The sequence below is a fragment of the Lepidochelys kempii genome, chromosome 1 (assembly GCF_965140265.1).
Source record: "Lepidochelys kempii isolate rLepKem1 chromosome 1, rLepKem1.hap2, whole genome shotgun sequence".
In the NCBI taxonomy this organism is placed as follows: Eukaryota; Metazoa; Chordata; order Testudines; family Cheloniidae; genus Lepidochelys; species Lepidochelys kempii.
The window spans coordinates 163,369,016-163,393,161 of NC_133256.1; the positions used below are offsets into that span (position 1 = coordinate 163,369,016).

The window sequence follows — 24,146 nt, forward strand, 5'->3', positions numbered from 1 at the left end:
TATTTGAAATACTTATGAATTCCCTTTGAAAACAAGCTAATAGGCAGAAAATCTACCTTTGTGCTTTATACAGTCTTCCCCCTTTTGTCATTGTACACAAGGTTTCAACACAAAAATTACACTTCTGTACCGTGGCGCATGCATATCAGTGCATTGCTCTCTGATCTTATTTTTGAGACATTTTCTTGAGCCTTTTCCCTCACCGCTAAAACTCAAGTGCCTTGTCCTCATTGTGTTGTTACTTCAGAATAGCTCAAACACCTTTGTTACTGCAAGGTGATAAAAAAATCAAACTTTTTTAGCAGCGAGGAAAAGGCCTATGTCTGTAAAATGTGGACATAATATATACTGTACACATCTGGCTTCTTCAATTGTTGATAGCAACATCAGCTCCTCCTTCTTTTCAAAATTCTTCAGTCTTAGCACCAAATGCAGACCTCGCAGCAGACATGTGCTTGCTCCTGCATGGAAATAGAGCCACTAATGTGACATGGCTGTGTTACGATGATTTATTTATAACATTTCCCCCCTTGAGACCTGATTGGCTCAGCTATCGTGACCTGCCAGATGGATTGCCCACAACAAAAACTGTCTATGCAAATACAGAAAAAAAAAGCATATTTAATAACTGCAACACCCTACTTCTGGATGTTTCTGGGGATACTGATAGTCCTGCACTCTGCACACATAAAGACACACAACATCACAGAGTTATAAGTGAGTTGAAAACATCTTTCTTGCAGCCTATCAGACTGTGTCCTCACACCTTTGGGCAGCGGTCCCCAAACTTTTGAGGGTCACGCTCCCCTTACCCGTCTGCCCTCAGCCACCCTGAGCCAGGGCCGGGAGTGGGGCCTTGGCTCTGGGGATTGGAGAATGCAGAGAGGGGTAAGGGGGCCAGGGCCGCAGCTGGGAGCGGGAGCAGAGCTGAAGCTGGGCTGTGGTGGGGGCCTGAAGCTGGGCCTGCGGCCAAGTGCAGCTCCACTCCCAGCCTTGCCCACAGGCCAGGAACGGAGCTCCGGCCAGCAGCCAAGGCTGGGGACAGGGTGGGGTGCACCCGGGGCTGGGAGCTAGGGATACGACTGGGGGCCAGACTGGAGCAGAGCTGGGGGCAGGGAGGGGCTGGGTGGCACTCCCCTCCCACCCCCCGGCTGGCCCAGTTCTGCTGCACAGTCCCCCACCACCTTGGATGGTCCTCCATGCTCCCGGGGGGGGCATGCCCCACAATTTGGGGACCTCTGCCATTGGGGCTATCGCAATCATCAACTCACAAATATTGCTATGGTAACTTAAGAAAGTTGTAAAATACAACATTCTGTAACCCACTAACTCTGCTTTGTTCTCTTCTGACTGGAGAGGTGTAACAGGCCACTGAACATGTGGAATGGTCTCTTACCATATGTGTTTACTTATAATAAAGAAATCCAGTCCAACTTGTATTTAGTTGAGAGACCTCTGACTGACCGGTAGCAATCTGGTGTTGCTAGTTTCCGCAGCGTAATCTATATTCGCTTCTCCACTGTCAGTGCAGCTCTCATTTTGATGAGGTCAGCACACAGATCCAGGAATGTGGCCTTGAGCATCCAAAAGTTCTGCAGGCACTGCTCATTACAAACAATGTGATCCCACCACTTGAAACTTGTTTCTCGGGCCCAGAACCAGTACTCCACCATCTGCAACTGCTCCATAAATGTCACCAGTAGGTTGAACTGGTTGTAGCTATGTCCCACAGCAATCTGTTCAGCATGGAATCATCTCCCCCATGCCTATTCTTGAGGCTCAGCTAATACTGCAGGATGGCACATCCTGACTTGCAATGCTCATGACAATAGTGCAGAGATGTGTAGGTTCTATGCTTCTGTCAGAGATGGTAGGCAATGAGGATGGACAATTAAGAAAGGGATAGATAATAAGACAGAAAATATCAGGTTGCCTCTGTATAAATCCATGGTACGCCCACATCCTGAATACTGTGTGCAGATGTGGTCACCCCATCTCAAAAAAAGATATATTGGAATTGGAAAAGGTTCAGAAAACGGCAACAAAAATGATTCACGGTATGGAGTGGCTTCCATATGAGGAGAGATTAATAAGCCTGGGACTTTTCAGCTTGGAAAAGAGACGCTAAGGGGAGACATGACTGAGGTCCATAAAATCATGACTGGTGTAGAGAACATGGTGTAGATAAGGAAGTGTTGTTTACTACTTCTCATAACACAAGAACTAGGGGTCACCAAATGAAATTAATAAGCAGCAGGTTTAAAACAAACAAAAGGAAGTATTTCTTTACACAGCAAACAGCCAACCGGTGGAACTCCTTGCCAGAGGAGGTTGTGAGGGCCAAGACCATAACAGCGGTCAAAAAAAGAACTAGATAAGTTCATGGAGGACAGGTCCATCCATGCCTATTGGCCAGGACGGGCAGGGATGGTGTCCCTAGCCTCTGTTTGCCAGAAGCTGGGAATGGGTGACGGGGGATGGACCACTTGATGATTATGGTTCTGTTCATGCCCTCTGGGGCCCCTGGCCTTGGCCACTGTCGGAAGACAGGATACTGGGCTGGGTGGGCCTTCGGTCTGACCCCGGATGGCCGCTCTTCTGTTCTCCCCGCAGGGATCAGCTCCCGCCCCCTGCTGTAAAGGCCTGGCAGTGGAAGCTGAGTCCGAGTAAGGGCAGGGTGAGGGCTGGGGCTTCAACTGCTGCCACGGAGCATGCTCAGTCGATGGGCGCACGCTCAGTACAACCCAAGCAGAACGTTCCGTCGAGGAGCCGTTTCTACACCACGCTGGCGGGGTGAGAACGTCCGGGGGTTCCGGGTCCAACTCATGTTCCCGGGGGTCCGGACTCATGGTGCCCAGGGCTGAGGCTGTTTCCGCCCACCGCTTTACGTCACGTCCCGTCCCTTCCGCCCCCTCCACCTCCCGACCCCAGTGCGGTGGCGGCAGCGCTCGCTGACAAACTACAATCCCCAGGGGCGGGCGGGGCCCCAGGACTCGCTTTCCCAGCGTGCCCCGCGGCGGGGGAGGTGTCGGTGTAGTTCTGCGCATGCGTCCTAGCCGCCGGCGAGCGAGGTGTGACCTACAGCAGCAGGAGACTATGGCGGCGGCCGCGGGGCTCCCGGGGAAGGTGACCGACAGCAGCGCCGGGCTCGCGGGGACCCGAGCGGGAAGGGGCCGGGCCTCACCGCCCCGGGGTCTATGGGCTCCTCGGCCGGGCCTGGCGGCCGCTGCCCGCCTCCCCCCTCTCCCCTCGCGAGCCGGGCCCGGGGAGCCCCTGGTGGGGGGCGGGGGGTCCCGGACTCCTGGGTTCTTTCCTTGCTGGGGCGCCCGGCCGGGCGGAGCGGGGCCGGCTTGTGACCGCGAGGCTCGCTCGGGCCCGAAAAGCGGCTCGGGGGGGTCGCCCGGCGAGCCCGTGGCCCAAGCGATGGTGAGACGCCCCCGCTCTGAGCGCCCCAGGCCCCGCCCCGGCTTCGGCTCGCGGTTGTTTTTCCTCCCGGCTCACTTCCTTACTGCGGAAAATTACACGTTAAACCCCCCCCCCCCCGCCCTCTTTTCTTCTAGCTGCGCTTCTTCAGCACCTCCCTGGCCCGGCCCGCGTCCCAGCTGGTAAAGGTAGGGTCGCCGACAAGGGTTTGGTCACTCAGGGATCAGAGTAACAGCCGTGTTAGTCTGTATTCGCAAAAAGAAAAGGAGGACTTGTGGCACCTTAGAGACTAACCAATTTATTTGAGCATCAGCTTTCGTGAGCTACAGCTCACTTCATCGGATGCATCTGTGGAAACTGCAGAAGACTTTATATACACACAGAGATCATGAAACAATACCTCCTCCCACCCCACTGTCCTGCTGGTAATAGCTTATCTAAAGTGATCATCAAGTTGGGCCATTTCCAGCACAAATCCAGGTTTTCTCACCCTCCGCCCCCCCAACACACAAACTCACTCTCCTGCTGGCAATAGTTCATCCAAACTGACCACTCTCCTTACAATGTGCATGATAATCAAGGTGGGCCATTTCCAGCATAAATCCAAGTTTAACCAGAACGTCGGGGGGTTAGAAAAAAACAAGGGGAAATAGGCTACCTTGCATAATGACTTAGCCACTCCCAATCTCTATTTAAGCCTAAATTAATAGTATCCAATTTGCAAATGAATTCCAATTCAGCAGTTTCTCGCTGGAGTCTGGATTTGAAGTTTTTTTGTTGTAAGATAGCGACCTTCATGTCTGTGATTGCGTGACCAGAGAGATTGAAGTGTTCTCTGACTGGTTTATGAATGTTATAATTCTTGACATCTGATTTGTGTCCATTTATTCTTTTACGTAGAGACTGTCCAGTTTGGCCAATGTACATGGCAGAGGGGCATTGCTGGCACATGATGGCATATATCACATTGGTGGATGTGCAGGTGAACGAGCCTGTGATAGTGTGGCTGATGTTATTAGGCCCTTTGATGGTGTCCCCTGAATAGATATGTGGGCACAGTTGGCAACAGGCTTTGTTGCAAGGATAAGCTATTACCAGCAGGAGAGTGAGTTTGTGTGTGTGGTTTTTGGAGGGGGGTGGGGGGGTGAGAACCTGGATTTGTGCTGGAAATGGCCCACCTTGATTATCATACACATTTTAAAGAGAGTGGTCACTTTGGATGGGCTATTACCAGCAGGAGAGTGAGTTTGTGTGTTGCGGGGGCGGAGGGTGAGAAAACCTGGATTTGTGCTGGAAATGGCCCAACTTGATGATCACTTTAGATAAGCTATTACCAGCAGGACAGTGGGGTGGGAGGAGGTATTGTTTCATGGTCTCTGTGTATATAATGTCTTCTGCAGTTTCCACAGTATGCATCCGATGAAGTGAGCTGTAGCTCACGAAAGCTCATGCTCAAATAAATTGGTTAGTCTCTAAGGTGCCACAAGTCCTCCTTTTCTTGTCGCGCAGTGAGTTTCCCGGGGCAATTTCAGCGGGCTTATGTTGGTTATTTGTCCTCTACTGTTATGCCCAGGCTTTACTGTTCCTAGGCAGGTGTAATTACGTCTTCAACTATCCAGTCCCCTTAACTTAGCTTCCCAGGAGGCACAAGTGCGGTATTGTTGGTTCGGCGTGTGCTGGTTTGGCTGTGTCTGTGCACAGAATGAGCGTCCCAAGAGTGTCTCTGCCTCATTTACCTGAAAAAACACAAGCTGCAGTTAATTGAGGCATCTCTTCTGGAACAGGTTTAAGCCCCTTGATTACTTGTTTGCATAATGCAATAGTAATTTTATTTAATGGGAATGTCTGTTGGTTACTTAATGATGCAGATGTCTTCTTTTCAAGCTGGTTATTTTTGTTTCAGTTCCTCTTGTAATGCTGATATGTGGGAGAACGCCTGAAGTATTTGCCAGTTCTTAGCTTTTCATTTTTGTTGGTTACCTGTACAGTTAGTTTGCATGAATTTCACCTGCCCTATCCTTTGGCATGGGGTATGACAACAGATCCTTTTTCTCAGTGTGCCCCCTTAGTCCTATGGGGTATGTCCAGTACCAGGACAGGTTCGCTGCATCTCTGTAGCTTCCAGTGTAGCAGCAGTAGTAGAAATAAGTCTCTTCTATCAAAGCAGGAATTCCTTTTAAAGGTGGTAAAAGCTTTTTACCAGGGCTTCCTGCTTCAAGTGATTTGAGTGACAACAAGACAACCTTTTTAACACTGTAACTAATTCATATTGTTTTAAATATGAGAAGCTCAATAGGAAGTTAAACTTAATGATCAAACCAAAGGCATCCCAAAGAGCTATTGAGAAAAGGGAGTTAAATATTTTATTTTATTATTTTTAATAGTTTATTACAAGCATGCGGACAAAGGAGATCCAGTGGATATAGTGTATTTGGATTTTCAGAAAGCCTTTGACAAGGTCCCTCACCAAAGGCTCTTAAGCAAAATAAGCAGTCATGGGATAAGAGGGAAGGTTCTCTCATGGATTGGTAACTGGTTAAAAGATAGGAGACACAGGGTAGGAATAAATGGTCAGCTCTCAGAATAGAGAGAGGTAAATAGTGGTGTTCTCCAGGGATCTGTACTGGGCCCAGTCCTATTTAACATATTCATAAATGTTCTGGAAAAAGAACACTGGCAAAATTTGCAGATATACAAAACTACTCAAGATAGTTAAGTCCCAGGCAGACTTCGAAGAGCTACAAAAGGATCTCACAAAACTGGGTGACTGGGCAACAAAATGGCAGATGAAAGTTAATGTTGATAAATGCAAAGTAATGCACATTGGAAAACATAATCCTAACTATACATACAGTGATGGGGTCTAAATTAGCTGTCACCACTCAAGAAAGAGATCTTGGAGTCATTGTGGATAGTTCTCTGAAATCATCCACTCAATGTGCAGCAGCAGTCAAAAATGCGGGCAGAATGTTGGGAAGCATCAAGAAAGGGATAGATAATAAGATGGAAAATATCATATTGCCTACGCCCACACCTTGAATACTGCGTGCAGATGTGGTCGCCCGATCTCAAAAAAGATTTATTGGAATTGGTAAAGGTTCAGAAAAGGGCAACAAAGATGATTAGCGGTATACAACGGCTTCTGTATGAGGAGAGATTATTACGACTGGGACTTTTCAGCTTGGAAAAGAGGCGACTAAAGAGGGAAATGATAGAAGTCTATAAAATCACAAGTGGTATAGAGAAAGTAAATAAGGAAGTGTTATTTACTGCTTCTCATAACACAAGAACAAGAGGCCACCAAATGAAGTTAAGAGGTAGCAGGTTTAAAATAAACACAAGAAAGTATTTTTTCACGCAACACACTGTCAACCTCTGGAACTCCTTGACGGAGGGTATTGTGAAGGCCAGTACTATAACGGGGTTCAAAAGGGAGCTAGATAGATTCATGGAAGATAGGTCCATCAATGGCTATTAGCCAGGTTAGGCAGGAATGGTGTCCCTAGCCTCTGTTTGCCAGAAACTGGGATTGGGTGACAGGGCATGGATCACTTGATGATAACCTGTCTGTTCATTCCCTTTGGGGCACCTGCCATTGGCCACTGTCAGAGGACAGGATAGTGGGCTTGATGGACCGTTCCTATCTACAGGGGTCAAGATTTTTTTAAGTGACCAGTGATTTTTGTGTGACTAACTTAACACACGTTAACAGGTCCGAACTCTGATAGTAGGTGTTGTTCACTACTTTCTGAAAAGCAAGCCCCTTCAAGGTCTTTCAAGATGGGCACCCAAAATTGCTAGTCTCGCTTGAAAATCCTGGTTTAGTGCAGTGACATAATTAGCAGCTGTCACACACTATCCGTTGTCGGACCCAGTCAAACTCCTGTTGACTTTGTTGGGAGTTTAGTTGACCCTTCCACTAAAATTGGGCAGAAAGGCAGCCGGTTCTGGCCAGTGGGAACAAAGGACGGAAGAGAGAGAGTCCAGGTGGTCTGTTTGCTTGGGACCGAAGAAAGAGGACGGAGGAGAGGCTGTGGGGAAGGTGATATAGGGTGGTTGGCTGGAAGGAGGTCACTTCTGGACTGGGGGCAGAGAGCAGCCTGAGCCACCTGGTTGCACAGTGCTGAGACTTTCTAGGCTTGAGGGCCCTGTGCTGTGTTCAGATGTACAATAAACCCTTCTGTTTTATGATGGCTGAGAGTCACTGTGGGGTGGCATTGCTCCCTCTGGGTGTGGACTCCCTGAGGGGGCTCACGGAGAAAGAAGGTTCAGAGGTACGGTTCCAGGCAGCAGTGGAGCCAGGGGGCCTAACCCCAGAGAGAGTGCAGCCCTCCATGGTATTTTGTTTAATGTCATCCAAAAAGCACAGGGAGCTAAGCCGTTCAGATCACCTATCCCATGAATACGCAAAAAAATGCAACTAGGTAACAGTGGGCTTCTAAAAGCTCTCGTTTTTCACTTTTTTTTTGGTATTTGTGGTAGGTCAAAACCTTTAAGGGTAGGTTGTTTTTCAAGAGGAAAGTTGTGCATCTCCTGATGTTAAACCTGCTCTGAGTTAGTAACTGTCAAGCCTTAGGAGTCACTAATTTGACCCTTCTGTTTTTCAAGCCTCCAATCCAGGTTTATGGACTGGAAGGTCGCTATGCAACTGCTCTCTACTCTGCTGCTTCTAAGCAGAAGAAACTGGACCAGGTAGAAAAGGAGCTTAGTCGAATATCGGTAAGTAGGTCTTATACAGTTACTTCTCTAAACAATTTAAAAATAAGCTATAAATTAAGTGTTGTGGAAATGGCTTTTCTTATACTGTTTCCCCCCCTTTTCAATGATAGAGAAGGGATTTCTCCTTGTTTATCAAATCCTAAACATTGCAAATTTAAAAACATCACATTTTTATATAGCATATATGATTAGTATTAAACACATGCTGTTGCTTTTCTGGTCTAGTTCTCAACACTGGCCCTTGCCTTAATAGAAAATGTGAAGAGTCCTGTTTGAAAGAGGATTATGTTAATGCAAACTAAATACCTTTTTAGCTTGTACCAGCAATGTTCATACAAAACAGCTAGAGCACAACATAGTCTCCAGTGTAGATGAAGTCTTTGGAGGCTTTTTTCAATCTTGTCACTTTCACGTTTGCATATTCTGGTTATCTTCACTTGCTAGCTTTTTAGTTCCTGGGGGCAGGTCTACACTAAAAACACTGCAGCTGTACCACTGTAGTGATTTAATGAAGATGCTCTCCGCTGACGAAAGAGAGCTCTCCCACTGGTATAATTAATCCACCTCTGCAAGAGCCGGTAGCTATGTTGGGAAAAAGCTCTCCTGCTGACATAGTGCTGTCTACATGAGCACCTAAGTCAGTATAATTACGTTGCTCAGAGGTGTGGATTATTCACACCTCTGAGCACCGTAATTATATTGCAGTAATTCTGTAGTTTAGACTTGCCCTGGGATTTTTCACAATACTCTTCTATGCTTTGGGCGTGAGGGATTTTCTCCTTCTATATCCAGCTCAGTAAGTCAGGAAAGATTTATAAGAAGCTTTTTATTAGAAGTTTGTAGAAGTTTCTACTCTGCTTTGAAACTTTCCATGTTCCTCTTCATTTAGTTAATGTAAACCTGTGCATTTTCCAAGGATGTGTGTAAAAATGGGTGCACAAGATTTTCTACTGGTGATCATGTTACCTATGTTTTATCTTTTTTAGACACTTTTGAACGACCCCAAATTGTCTAGTGTTGTCGTGAATCCTCATATAAAGAGTGTAATTAAACAAAAAACCATAAGTGATGTTTTAGTAAAAGAGAAATTGTCTCCGATCACCATCAATTTCATGAGTAAGTAGTCATTGATATAACTATAGTCTGAGCATTACACTAGGAAATATTAATTTTTCATGACCAAACTTACTTACTTTGTCTTAATTTCTTAGGTGTCTATGTAAAATGAAACTATTGAAGCATTTTGGTATTTGTTGTGGTTTGCTCTTTTGCATTCTTAACTCAGTTTGTATTGGATATATTTTTCATATTTAACTTGGTTTAAACATTGCAACGTCTCTTTTTCCAGAATTGCTTGCTGAAAATGGTCGTTTGCAACAGGCTCCAGATGTAATTTCTGCTTTTGGAAAGATCATGAGTGCAAACCGTGGAGAAGTGCTCTGCTCAATCACCACTGCTAATGTAAGTTAGAAACATAAGAACTGCAGGATTGGGCTTAATTGGTGGTTGCTGCAATTTTTTTTGCTTAATTGCTCTAAGCAGCCTGAAGAGGCTGAGCTTGGCTATGCTTGAGAAATGAACAGCACTGCATGTTCACCACAATACCTGAATGGAAGTTACTTGTACACAGGCTTTCAGATCCCCAGCAACCATTGACCAGAAAACAAAACCGTTGTGCATTTTTTTCCTTAACTGACTTCAGTTGTTTCCCAGCGCTTACATAATTAACTGTGAGCGACAAATGGTTGAGGAAAACCACAGGAGGAATTTCTCAGAAATGGTAGGAAAACCTGCTCCTTTTGCTCTGGGTCTGCGGGAAATGGAAGTGGGAGGCTGCTCAAGTTTTGAGCCTCAGGTTGGAGAGCCAGTGGATCTTGCATTTTTACTTAGTCACTAGCTTGTCTGGTGGGCAGTAACTAAATACTTCCAGTCCTGTCAGAGTTTTGGTTCCTCCTAGGTGCCAGCCAATGACTTTTCCTAGTAAGTCTCTGAAAACCTAGGACTTCGCTGTAATTAGCTTCCTAGTCAGGCTAAATATATTCAATGCTTCCATTTCTTGTTTACAAAGCACATGGAGCTCTCTACATCCACAGCTTCAGACACTAGCATTGTTGTGTGCTGAAAGAACAGCCTAGTTAATGACTTACTGGACACATGAAAAGGCTTGCATGTGTGTTTGGGTGCACAAGTTCTCGTCTATGCACTAAGTTTCTGTGGCTAAAATGACCGCTCTTGTGCCCATTCCTGCTCTTTTATGGCTTTTAAAGACACTGATGTCACAATTTGTTTTTTTCAATAACTTACCAGCAGCACAGCTAGAATCTATAACTGTTGCTGTTCTCTGCAAAATCTGCTCTGATTCCAGTCTGGTCCCCATCTCCAGAGTAGCTGAATGCCTTACAAACATTCCTGACTCTATCCTTTCTATAGCCCTGTGAGATAGGAAAGTATCCTCTCCATTTTGTAGCTGAGGAACTGAGGTGACTGCTCAAGGTCATACAGGAACCCTGTGGCAAAGCTGAGAATTGCAATCCAGCGAGTAGAGTCCCAGTTCAGTAATTTAACCATCTTTCCTATCTTCAATCTTTAGTACATGTTTGCAGCAGAAAATAAACCTTCCCTGTGTAACCGAAACACAGCTGTCTTGTTGATCAGAAACATCTATTCATGTAATTAAGTAGAACTAAAACTAACTGGTCCAAGGCACACCAAACAAATGCTACTTTTTATGCTTTCTCACGTTCACTGTTTATTACCCAAAAGTGTCGCTCAGTGCTCTTTCTTCCTTTAGTCCCTCCTCCAGCTTGTGTATTAAGCTTGGGAATAGAAACTTCAGGTATTTTGGACATTGGATATTTAAATACAACCCTTTATTTTCTGTAGTTTGATTTTTTTTTATTCCCCTGCCCCAGCCCTTGGATCAGGCCAGCCTTGCTGAATTAAAAACAGCTTTGAGTGGCTTCTTGGCTAAAGGAGAAGTCTTGAAATTGGAGACCAAGGTAAGGACTAATGACTTGTGAATAAATTGCATAAAGTGAAGCAATTCCGGTAACCAACAGGCAGATCTGAGGTACAGACTTCGTTGAAAGATCTATTCTAAATATTTTTTACGCATTTTACAATCTCCTGGTTTAGTAAAATTTGATATACATATTAAACTCTGCTTTTGATTAAATGCAGTGGCATTTTTAATAACTACTAAACTTCCATCATAGTAACTGCAAGAACAAGATTCCTATTAATTAGACAACTTTTTCTTTACTGCGTAGAAAAGATTGACAATTGAATATTTGGCCAATGGATTTTCATTTAATAGATGTGTGTAACTTTTTCTTCTTCCTAGACTGATCCATCAATCCTGGGTGGAATGATTGTCAGCATTGGGGATAAGTATGCTGACATGTCAACAAAATCCAAGATTCAGAAACTGACCAAAATCATGAGAGATACTGTGTAACATCTTATCCAACTGTTTTTCACAGTGAAACCCATCAATCTATTATATGGAAACAATAAAATATTTCTCCTTCAATAGGCTGTAGTGTTTGTTTAGAGTAAGGTGATTAACTCTGAAATGCAGCATTAGCTGCAGTAACCTCTCCAAAGTTAGGTTGTAAAGAGCATCAATTACAGAGCGCTCTTTAGCCACCCTGTAACTCTTGGTTTGGAAAATGGGCTTGGCCTGAATCTAGCTATGTAACTCTGAAGGCAATGGAGAACGTTTTCTGGAAAAGTTGACCAATTGGTCAAACTATTGAGTTGCACTACATTAGTTATTGCTGCTGTCTTTTAATCCAGGAACAGTGTTCATACAGGGCACTACAAGGATGAGTGCTCTATAAATGCCACCAGATTACATTTGCTGTTCCATGAGTCAGTCTGTTTTCAAAAACAGGAACAGTGTAATGCTTAAACAGCCATTAGTTGAAAACAGACATTTTGTCATGAAGCTAATGGAATGTTAAACAATGACCTGTTATCAATGAGTTCTCACAACAGCCAAGTACATAAAATTATATACTTGATAGGTGTTTCAGCCAAAACTCATCCACTTAAGTTTATCATACATTGTTTGTTATACAGGTTGCCTGTTAGACAATTGTACATTCAGTAGTTTAAAAATCTGTTAATACATTTACTGAGACTTCCCACTTAAAGTATCCCTTAAAATATTCAAAATCAAGATAAATTAAAAGCAAATGGCTAATCATAAGGCTGCATTGTAATATGCATTTCTTTGGACTTAAGGTTTATTTGGCTACTAATTCTCCTCAGCTTTCAGTTTTTTTTAAATAGTAGGTTTACCCTCCAAAAATCCATGACTTTTTTTATGTAAGTAACCTTAAATGGTTTTGGAAACAGATTTTAAATATACTTACCTCAGTTGTGAGATCACCTATTTAAGGTATCTATTATTGGGTGCGCCTGACTGGTGCTCCTCAGAGAAGACATGGAACTGGCAATACTATTCTGAGTTTGTTGCAGATGTGCTAATTCCTACTACAACCCATTGTACAAGCCACTCTCCTTTTCTCCTATTTAAATAAAAGCACAAGTGGAAATTAAATGGTTTGGAGCAGGTGGAAGGAGAGAAGTGAGTCAGAAGCAGAACACCCTGCTGAAACTGCTGCACTTCTTGAGTTGCAGGAGTTCTTTACCTAGACCTATCAGTTCCACACACACACTCAACTGTAGGCTGAGGGAGCTCCCTTTTTCTCTGCAGTGAGTGCCGCTGAGAAATCCAGAACCAGCCATGTCTACCTATTAGGACAAAGTAAGGCCCCCAAGAAAAAGAAAATAAAATCAGAGTACAGCAGCACACTAAATCCTGCAGCTGAATTAAAGTGCTAACTGGGGTCCCAACCCTACACTGAAGTGTAAACAGGGGGTGAGGAATAGGGATCCTATTAGCATTTCCACTGTTTTGCGTGGATTGAACTTGAAACCTCTGTCAATTTCCACATCTGTAAAATGGGGACAAAATACCTATTTCCCAGAGGTGCTGGGACACTTTATTTATAGATAAGAAAGCCTTGAATGAAGTGTGCTGTATGTGCCAAACCTTCGTAAAAAAAATAGTAATATGCAAGGAAATACAAATACTATCGTGTAAGTCTTTAAAAAAATTTCATTGATTCAAGCTTTTTACACTTTTGACGACATACACAATTCATTGTTAAAAAAAATTAGGTTTATTCTTGCGTAATTTCACATACATACATACAGTAATTTGTCAAACAAAAAACAAGAATAGAAACTTATTTGCAGTGTTAATCTCACTGAATACAGTAGTGGAAGTGAGTGTAATTTGTACAAAAGGAATACTAAAAACTCTGTTCTTTGACCTCGTTCATAAATGGAATAACTTAAACAAGTGGAGCAAAGGAAACAGCAGATTCAAAAATGTTCATCCAAGCATGTTTGAGACTTTCATAATATAAAGGAACAGTGGTGTCTAATTATGTATTTTCCATTATTACCTACGATGACCAGTTGAAAAAAAAAAAAGCATGGAATGGATAAAGATCCAAAGATATCTAAATTAACAGTACAGATAATTTTTTTTCCTCAGAAAAATACAACTTCCCTGTTTAACCAGATCTAAGATAAAGACAGGCAGCACAAGTATTTTATAATGCCTTATGAATTTGTAGGCTCTGATGAACAGTACAATACTTTTTTTTAAAGGAAACTAAACAATACCATTTACTTGTCCACAAGTGTACTAGCAAGCAACAACACAACCAGCAAGAGGGTGTTCCCCATTTTATGTAAAAATACTATGGATTGCCTTTTTCAATAACCTACCAACACAAAGTAAAAAGTACCCATGATAAAGTCTGTAAAGGTTTTAGAGCTAAATTCCTTTTCCAGTTAACTGAAGAAAGGAATAGGGTATTCTACAAAACCTATTAATCATGAATTAGCATTCTAAAAAGCATCTAGTCCTTTGTGAACTGTAAACTAGTTGGGGAAGAACTTTTAACATTACAGATATTTAAATAGTAGCCACAGTAGGAAAACAGCAAATTACCTCACATTCAACCAAAACCTGTCTTTCTACTGGGCAAACTGGCCTCACAAGAAGATGCATTTTTTCAAGGCAAGAGAGGGTTGACCTGTAATTTCATCAATTAATAAGGATGCTGTACAGAAAAAACTGGATAGGCCTAATCTTTGGTCAAGCTAACGGGTGTATGTGGTCAGAAGGCATGAGAAGAGAGTGAGGAAAATTCCATTGTAAAGCAATTGCAACAGCCCAGATTAAGAAATGTAACCATAGCAGCTAGGATTAGGAGAACTGTTAACCGCAAAAGAATAACCTGTCACCAACAGGAAAAGCTTGGTTTTGGCTCTATTCCTAATAAGGTATTAGACTGCCAAGGTTTGGAAAAATACTAATGTGGAAATGTGAGTAATTGAATATTGCCTGTAACCTAGATAAACTTCTGTGGGTTCCTGTTTGGGTAGAGCAGCTAGGCTGGCTGACTCTCCCTGCATGCGCATGCTTGAATAACGGTAGCCTCAGGCTGTTCTGATCCAAACACAACACATGGTTCATTTTCCACAACGATGCCAATGCATCCATACACGGTGAGTTAGCGCAGGCTTATGCCCCACTGAAACTGGATGCCAGTAATATATGGACCTTGTGCTGGGCTTCAGCACGGGAGTAAATTTCATTGGTGGTGCTCTGTGCACCACACAATGAGACTGCTGTGGGGTTGTTCTGCAAACACCAGCACCTATGCCTGATTCAGGAAACAAGACACTCTGCACGGTGGGAATCTAGTGATCGCATCCCATGAGCCCTGCCTGGATGGCCACAGCTGAACTGGCACTGTGTGGTGAACGTACTGAAGGAGTCCTCAGATGCTACCAAAAGGGGAGTCAGTCAAAGCAGACTGGGAAGCTGTGGTGTGCACTAGTACGGACAATCGGTGCACAGCACCTTAGTGTGCTGTAGTTCTACACCCCAGCTTGCTGCGCACCAGCCCGTCAGCTAGAAAAGCCCAAAGTAGCAGCTTAGAAAGGGTTAAAATACTTTGATTAACCATCTTTCACCAGCACTAAAATGACTGAAGTGAAAGCAAACGAACAGCAGATTAAAAAGCCCAGCTGCATTGGCTAGTCATTACTTGGGAAGTTCGCAACAAGCCCATGGTCAAAATGCTTCCAAAAAAGTGGGCGGTAACAGTGCTTTCTACCCCCGTCATGCTGGATCTGTGACACCGACTAAAGAAGAGCTTCCCTGGACAATTTTTGATTAATAAATGGTGAAAGATCAGACTTTAGCGGAGCTAAGGCTGCAACTCAAATCCTTTAGCTTTTGTAGTGCAGACTGACCACAAATCTCTGGGGAAAACTACTCTTTAGTTTCCAATCTAGTTTCTTAGGCTCTGACCATATTTCTTCTCTTGCATATGCTGCTACCATTCTCATCTGTGCCCATTACAACCTTCAAGAACTGCTGGCTGTTAGTGCCATCAGATCGCTGGTCACATAACAGTTCCCTTTTACTTGCTTGATGTTTTGAGGTCCTAGAATTTATTGCTAACTACGTATTTTACAGCTTTAAAGAAGTGCAAGGAATTAAGCTCAGCAGAACCTCTTCTAATTACTGTGTCAAACAACTATGCTAGTTTAACATATTTCTACTACACCTTTTTATGCACTTAAGTTAGGTCCTAAAAATATCTTTATATACACAGAAAAATAATCTCAAACACAGTTCACACTTTAAAATATTTAAAACAAAAAATTGTCTACTCCTTTTTCTGTTATGTAATATTTGACAACATAGCCATGTTTTTATTACTGTATACACACATAGTCACATATATATGTGTATGTATTTATATATACATTGAAATAGATTTGCATGCCTACGCACATGAACACAATGCCAAGTTTCATGTGGAATGCATATACTGTACAGGGCAAACCCACTCAAAGCTACAGCAATTCGACACAATTACCAACTTTTCTGTGTTTCAAAGGTTTTGACTGGTATCATAGAATCATAGAATAGCAGGGTTGGAAGGGACCTCAGGAGGTCATGTAGTCCAACCCCCTGCTCAAAGCAGGACCAATCCCCAATTTTTGCCCTGATCCCTAAATGGCCCCTTCAATGATTGAACTCACAACCCTGCTCAAATGCTCAAACCACTGAGTTATCCCTCTCCCCTCAATAAGTGATAGATTAGCACTGATTGAAATTCCACAGTGGCGCGCACTGCAATATGAGTTTAGACTCTAGTGATGCTGGAAAAGTCCATATTTGTTACCTCTCAATTTTGATAACATTACAAAAGTTGTATTAGCCATAATGATTATCTCTCCCTCCCCCCCCCACCCGCCGAATGCTACTTGCGTGTAACAAAAGGTGGGCTTTTCAAGGTAAACATTTGTAAAATGAACATTAAAAAACATTCCCTCATAAAAACTCATGGAGAAAATATATAATTAGGTATGTCTAGCAAAAGTTTTGTAGAGTTTATCAGTACAATAACTTGCTGTCTCATTCAAGGTGCTTGAGTCAGGTCCCAAACACTATGCCACCTTTTGGAGCAAACAGTCTGGCTTTGCACCGTCATTACACTTGGTAAATAGAAAGGGCTTTTGGCTCCTGAATCAACTTATAAAATTATCTATTTCATTATTTTTAAGTGTGTTGCTGTAGATCAAGATTTCAATCATGATACACACTGTAAAGAAAATTCTCTAGCGGTCAGTGGTTACAAACCCAATGAATAGCAGCTTGTAAAAAGGGAGAAAGCTGAGATCAAAACTGCAAGAATATGAAATGCTTTGATTCCAACTCAGCAGAAGCCTGATGTTCTGTTCCATGCAGGGCTATATATTGTAACCTTCCCTCCCTCTGGGAGTCAGATAACTTGAACGGACTGTATAATTGAGGCCCCAAACCAGCAAAGCACTCTAGCACATGACTAAGTCTGTCTCTGTTCAGCAAAGAACTTAAGCAGCTGCTTAACTTTAACCACAGGAGTAATCCCATCCTTATTCATCCAAGCACATGCTAAAGTGCTTTGCTGAACCAGGGCCATAGAGCTGTCATTGTAGATGGCAGGGCTGACAGATGAGCTTCCATTAAGTAGCCTAGAAAGTAGCCCCTATGGTAGCAATATATACAGAGATCACTGGTGGTTTGAATAGCGCCTCTATGTAGATTAAATAGAGTGGGAGACTGACCACTTTCCAAATGCATGTGTTTAAGCGACAAGAGACTTAGAATATCCAAGCACTCTACACAGGACGAAAGAACACTGGACTGTTGTGGAGAAATATAGGCAAAGGCTTAGCCAGATGCTAAACATTCCCACATCGTGAATGAGTCTATTTTGGAGCCTGCAACGAAGACAGCCTAGGATGGGTAGTCAATAGGCAGACCAAATCCAGATCATTAGATGCTTTTGAATGGACCCAACATCTTTTTGTTTTTTACTTATTATCATTGTTATTGTGGTGTGAAAAATGTTTTTCTGGCATGTGGAACTTGACAAAAAATAATGGACTACCCCTGGCCTAGGAGTTAGCCATCCATCATCTAGCACCTTGGAGTACGCTTCTGTTTACACTGCAAAGAAAGGCCCACAGCAGCGAGTCTCAGAGCCAGGGTCAGCTGACTCAGGCTTGCACTATGGGGCTAAAAATCCCAGTGAAGACCATTGGGCTCAAGCTGTAGCCCAGGCTCTGAAGCCCAGAGTGGGGGGGAGAGTCTCGGAGCCCAGGCTCCAGGCTGAGCCGGAATGCTTACTCCACTCTTCTTAGCCCTGTAGCACACGCTCTGTGAACTTGAGTTAGTTGACCCAGGCTTGGAGATTCTCTGCCATGGGTTTGGGTTTTGTTTGTTTGCAGGATAGCCGTACCCTAAGCATCCTGCTGGAACCCAGGCAGAGAGCTAAACGTCCCCTGGGCTCAATGACCTCCACCTACATTCAACAAAATACAAGAGGGAAGGGAGTGGCTCAGGCAAACTCCCCATTGTGCTTTGAAGAATGCACCTCATGCCCCATGTGAGTGGACTGTATTTGTACCCAAAGCTGCACTAAGGGCCTAACCCAATTGTCACTGCAATCAGTAAGAGCTTTGCCATTGACTTTAATGGGAGATGAATCGGGCCCTCATTTAAGGGAACGATTGTCCTCCCTGCTGATACTGGTATAAATAGGAGAATGATTTTAGTGACATTGCACTCAAACAGGCTGAGGAAGTCAGTCCTGTGAGAAACGGATATTTGGCACATTGATGCTCATGGAAAGATCATGGATCCAATTCTTCCTGTAGCAATGGCATGGGCCCAAAAGGATATTTATGTGACTCTTGGGTGCTCCTTAGGACTGTCTGGCTCACACCACGAAAGCCAAGAGCCCTAGTGCAGTATTTTATGTCCAAGGAATTATGGGAGAGTTCTTTAAATACTAGGGTGTCTCCTCTTAGCACAGGAGACATGCAAGTCCAGGCCTCAGGGTTCCCAGAAAGATTACTCTGAGGGCCCTTAGTAACACCTGAAGACCCTGATCCTTCAAGGAGCTCCACTGAATTCAATGCGGCTCAGTGGATGCAGGAGTCTGCCTGCTGGGAACAACTTACAGATGCAAGCTTTACCAGTGGTTTATTATTATTTATTATTATGGGGGTGGGCGCCAACTTTGCTAATAGTGAAGATTTCCTACAGTCCCTGGGTTTGAGTTTTTATACTGCAGTGCTAGAAGAATCCAATTTGAAAGATTTGCTCTTGTATTCTGAGCTCTCTGAAATTACACTAGTTAGGACGTTCTGCCTTTGACAATACATCACCATCACTAAGCAATTTTAATCTTTTTCACGATGTGGGTCTGGTTACTTCCTGTAACTCACTAGTGTTACCAGGATTCATCCTGAGGAAGTGTTGGGAGACACCCAGCTCTCCCCTTGTTAGGATGAATGCACTTACTGTACGTGAAGAGCGGACAGGAGTGAAGGAGACTTCCCTTTATGACTACATTACCTTGCGATTCTGTATTACAGTATAAAGCCAAACTACAAACACATGGTTTTGCCTCTTGTGGGCGCTCTCAGTATGGTTTTTAACGGCTGTACCCAAAGCAAGATCATTTGTTCAGTGAAGGCAGTGAATGTGCTGAAATGTCACAGTATTATGTTTAGAAAAGATCTATAAAAAAGCATTACACCACCGACCAAGAAACTGCTACTACATGTTATTTCTAAGCAAATATATCTCACCAAGAAAACAAAGTCAGCAAACAAGGGGCAGGACAAGGCCTACACGCTGCTTCAGTCCCACAAGAGCATTATTGTGAGGGCTAAAGACGACTGTACATTGTGCTGACCCCCTGCACATTGGTATATTTTGCCCACTAGTGAGCTGGGGGATAGTGGAGGAGAATGAAAGTCCCAACTTGTTTCAAGACTCTGCCACATACAAACTGCAATTTCACTCGCCCTGAAGATTTTCTGTGAAATAAATAAATAAATAAACTCCATTCGGAGGTGCTGATTCTGACTGATCACTGAGCTTGTTTGTCTAGCGGAAGGTAATGTGTGCTCTGTTAAATAAAGGGACACTTGCCCTCACTGCAGTATTTACCTGTATATTTAGAATGGCAGATACCGCGCACACAGTACTCCACTAGGTAGTAATAAGGATCCATCTTTTAATGATGGCCATTGCTGTATTTGTATGTGCTGGGATTTTCAAAGGAACCTAAAGGAAATAGATGCCCAGATTCCATTGACTTCCTATGGAATTTGCATGCCAGACTCCCTTGGGCAGCTTAGCAAACCCCATCTATAAGGCAATGGCAGGTAAATTAAGTGTGTCATGCTGAGCACTCCATACCGGATTCATTATTTCATTATCGCAGTGTAACTCTGTAGAAGTTAATATAAACTTGATGTAATAGAGCAATGAATCAGACCTTCCTTGCCTGCTATAATGTTCTGCCATCATATCATTCTTTCGTCATATCAAGGAATCATGGTTTTAAAAACTTGCACGTTTTTCCTTTTTCACTCAGAAGTATAATTGCATGTTTTAACAGCTTGCATTTTGATCAAACAAAAAGCTCTTTCACCCAATGCAAAATTGTAACAACTTTACCACCTTCAAGAAAGTTAAATGCCAGTTTTAAAGTGCTGGTGTCCTTTGGATTCTTTAAGATCTCTAGAAGGTTTTAGAGTGGGTGTTTATATGATGGCTCAGTGACACTCAACTCAAAATGTAACCTAGCTTGATCATATAAATGGTTAAACATGCAGCAAGCATAGTGTATCATTGCCATGTAGCCAATCATCAGATAACTTCTACACAAAAGCACCTATTAAAGTATTGGTTAGATAGGAAGATTTTTTTTCTTGCGTAAAATATTAGTAAAATTTAACATACATTCTATGATATACACCTTGTGTGTCTGGACAAGAAAACAGCTCCTTGCACCTTCATTTCTATGGTGTGTCATTTTACTTGGCCTATCCAGAGTTTCCTAACACTTTTTCCTATGGTCCCTTCAGCAAGACAAAATACCATTTTGCTCTCAGGCTTGAATTACAATACAGTTTTTTCCAACATGCTGTAATTTGGGTCTCTGCACATTAAGAAGTCCCGTGCAGTACCTGTACCTGCAGGTGTGAGTGGATGCAGGAGTCAGTGAACTGATCCTGCCCCAGGCTAGCTGATTTGACAAGAGATCAGCGAGCTTGTGCTGATATATGGAAATTGCATGATGCAGAGCCATGCCACACGTCTCAGACACATGAGCTCTGTTTTTCTAGGTCTGATTCTGAGAGGCACTTGCAACTCCCACTGACGTCAATGGGCTTTGCCTCCGAGGTTCAGCTCCTTGGAAGACGTAGTGCTGCTAATTGTTTTTCTTTCTTTTTTTTTTTTTAATGTCTGAGGGTCTGTTTCTATTTAACCCTGAGGGCACTGAATAATGCCATGTGTATAACTCCAGGAGTCTCTGGAGGGACCAGGTAGGAAGTAGGGTTTCTGGCTGTTAAGAAGCAGGAAACTGGAAGTTGTGACCAAGGGGAAGCAGACAGGAAGTGTGAGACTTTCCACCTGTTGTGGTGTGGGTAGGACAGTAGGAGAGACCTCACCGTCCCTGTGGGAGGGCAGTGAAGGAGTAGGAGCTTCAATGCCTGAGCAAAGAACGCTAAGGATGGGGATAGTTCTGTCTAGTGCGCTAAAGATTCAAGATCTTCAACTAGCAGGCCGACATGCCTGTTCCCCATGTCTAGGGGTGAGAGATTTATCACAACTACAGTAACTGGGGTGGGCAGAAGCAAATCTCTCGTGAATATGACTCCCCCTGATATTGGGAGCGGACAAGTCCATTATACAGAGAACAGCTCACTGTCAGAGCACTTCAGAAGCTTGCAGAGTGGAATCTTTGCCATCGTGCATATGGCTGGGCAGAGCCCCAGACTCGGTGCAGGAGAAGGGGCAGCTGAGAGCACCAAACACGGCATGAAGAGGCACCACAGTTGGAATTCCTCTTGAGTTACTGGAATAGGCATCTGTGGGGCACAGGAGGCTCTGTGTTACTTTCATGAAATCTCTCCGCTGGTGCTGTGAACTTAGAGTAAACTATTTTGCACGATAGGCTTGAATGCCATGATTCCACTACAGGTTTGAAGTCTCTTTGAAGACTCATCAACGAAAAAGGCAAAATTCCTCAGGCGCAATACAAAATCAAAAGCACGTAGTTCAAAGAAACCTTTGCAGGACTCCATCCTAGAATCTGACCTGTGTCAGGGGTCACAGACACCCACCAGGAGTGCTAGTGAAGTCAGCAGCAGTCTGCCCACATTTATCATATTGTAGGATTGGGGCCTTAGACTAGAATCCCTGCCTTAAAGGGCTTACGTCCACCTGTGTTTGTACAGTGACTGGCACAATGGGCCCTCATCACAACTGGGATCTCTGGATGCTATTGAAATATAAATATTAAGTGTTGAAAATAGCACAGACTAAGGTGGCACTGCATGATGCAATATTGCCCTCCTAAGATTACCGGTCAATATTCAAATATCATGGTACTGCCAGCCCTCTCTGTAAATACAATCAGGGAATATTTGTACAGTAATTATTTTCCATACAATGTAAGGTACTGGCTACTATCAATGTGTCTCTTATCCCCCTACTAGACAGAATGTCAGTCTTAATCAAATGTCTGTGTGACTATATTGTTCTCTAGGGCAAGCCCTAATGGTACTCCAGCCAACAGAGACTCTCATTTACCTTAAGTGACAGAGGTTTGTGCTTTGGGAGCATAAAATCCTTGATGACTGGAGAGCTGTGCAGTCATGCCATGTAGAATAGCTGACAAGCATGAAGTCCCGTGCAGTCATAGAATCATTACAAACAATGTGGAAGGTTGTCTAATTCCTGAATAGGGAAAAATGGATAATTACTGATCAATATCTATAGACGTTTAGGGCTTTTGGTTAACCCTCTTAAAACAATTCCGTTTCAGAAGCTGACAGTACCACTATATTACAGACTATTTAGTGTGAATGGGAGTGTGGCACTAAGCTCCCCTGTATTCACACCCAACACACTATTATAATAATCTCTGTACAAAATATGTCTTGTGAGGTATCATTTGAAAACTAATAACTTGCTGATCATTAATATTCTTGTAAATATATGTACACAGTGAGTATTAAGAGTTACAAATATACGCTGGAATTATGACTAAAATGTGGTTAAACCAGGCATGTCAGGGGGAGTTGGTAAACAAGTCTGCCTTAGATAAAGGAATGCATATCTGATTCTCTGACCAGCCCAGTCTTCAGGCAAAGACAATGAAGGTCCATTTTTATGTATTAGGTAAACAAAGCTATTAAGCTTAAAAAGTGGAGGAAGAAAGAACACAGAACTTCCTTCACCACCAATGCCATGTCGCCTTCCTCACAACTTGAATAAACTTTACTTTGAGGGGTAACTCTGGGAAGAATCCATTTCAAAGGTTTACTGGTCTATAAAGACAGGTGAGGGGGGGCTTAAGTGATAAGCAATTGAATCAACTGACTGTGTCCAATATTACTGTACTGTAAAAATGTATCAAGAGATCTTTTCTGAAAGCTAACACAACACTGGTGATTAATATTGTGAAATGTATGTATTAACACTGTATGAGGAAATATGGATACTTATAATATTTAAGCTTTAAAGTCTGTGGCCAAACAGGGAAAAACAGGTTCCCCCCAAGACAGGAGAGAAGGCAGCTATTTACCATTTCCAATGTAAATTAAGGATGGTGCAATCAAAACAATGGAAGCCCCATTTACACACAGGGGGATGGGAAGCCCACAGGAAGGGAAGAACAACCTGAGGTCATCCTGCCTCTTGAAACAATGGAAGATATATGCAAAGACAGAAGCCATTTTTGGTGTCTATCACTAGACCAACACATGGGAACAGAGCTCTTGCAAGCTGAGGAAGATGCATCTTGCAATCCAGGGTGGTGGGTTGAAGTCTCTGGAGACTAAACATAGGTGACAGACCTGCTTGGGCAAAGATTTTTCAACTAGGAAGACAAATTAAGCCAGCATCTTATACTTCTTTGTAAGGTCCTGACTGAGGGAGAGTCAGCCATGGCTGGAAGAAGAAAGATTTTGTGTGAGTGTCTCTGTCTCCCTGTGTGTCTCTGTGTCTGAAGCCATCTTGAGCAAAGCCTGTACCTTGCCAGGTTGTTTTAGACTTTTAGATGTGTTTTCACTTTTATTTGCTTGTAACAATTTCTAACTTTATTTCTTGTACTTGAACTTACTTAAAATCCTCTTTTGTTTATCAACTTGTTTCACCATTAATCCAAACCAGCAATGCTGTGTTTGAATTAAAGTGAACGTTAACTCCAATTAACGTAGCAAGTGGTTTGGGATTGTCTCTTTAAAGGAAAAAGCGGACTCTATTATTCCTCTGAATGTTGCAGGAGAGGGCTGAACATTTCAGAGCATGTTGACTCTGCTGGCTG

The 24,146-nt window shown here is 43.2% G+C and overlaps 1 protein-coding gene and 1 long non-coding RNA gene across 2 annotated transcripts; one reads left to right on the top strand and one right to left on the bottom strand.

The window, feature by feature from the left end:
• Positions 1-409: 409 nt before the first annotated feature.
• Positions 410-2,768, bottom strand: LOC140918067 (uncharacterized). The gene is made up of 2 exons (XR_012161068.1): positions 1,397-2,768; positions 410-461 (listed from the first exon to the last, which is right to left on the bottom strand). It is a non-coding gene; the product is annotated as an uncharacterized lncRNA (long non-coding RNA).
• Positions 2,769-3,022: 254 nt separating this feature from the next.
• Positions 3,023-11,674, top strand: ATP5PO (ATP synthase peripheral stalk subunit OSCP). Its single transcript, XM_073361659.1, has 7 exons — positions 3,023-3,126; positions 3,561-3,611; positions 8,032-8,142; positions 9,129-9,258; positions 9,491-9,603; positions 11,055-11,141; positions 11,486-11,674. The coding sequence occupies exons 1-7, from the start codon at positions 3,046-3,048 to the stop codon at positions 11,597-11,599; spliced, it is 687 nt and encodes a 228-aa protein (XP_073217760.1). The 5' UTR covers positions 3,023-3,045; the 3' UTR covers positions 11,600-11,674.
• Positions 11,675-24,146: the final 12,472 nt, after the last annotated feature.

What these genes read in the sequence shown, in the direction of transcription:
- ATP5PO (XM_073361659.1), top strand. Translation starts at nt 3,046, where the DNA reads ATGCGTCCTAGCCGCCGGCGAGCGAGGTGTGACCTACAGCAGCAGGAG. An exon ending in CCGCGGGGCTCCCGGGGAAG is followed by an intron (nt 3,127 to 3,560) that starts GTGACCGACAGC and finishes CTTTTCTTCTAG; the next exon opens with CTGCGCTTCTTCAGCACCTC. An exon ending in CCGCGTCCCAGCTGGTAAAG is followed by an intron (nt 3,612 to 8,031) that starts GTAGGGTCGCCG and finishes CTGTTTTTCAAG; the next exon opens with CCTCCAATCCAGGTTTATGG.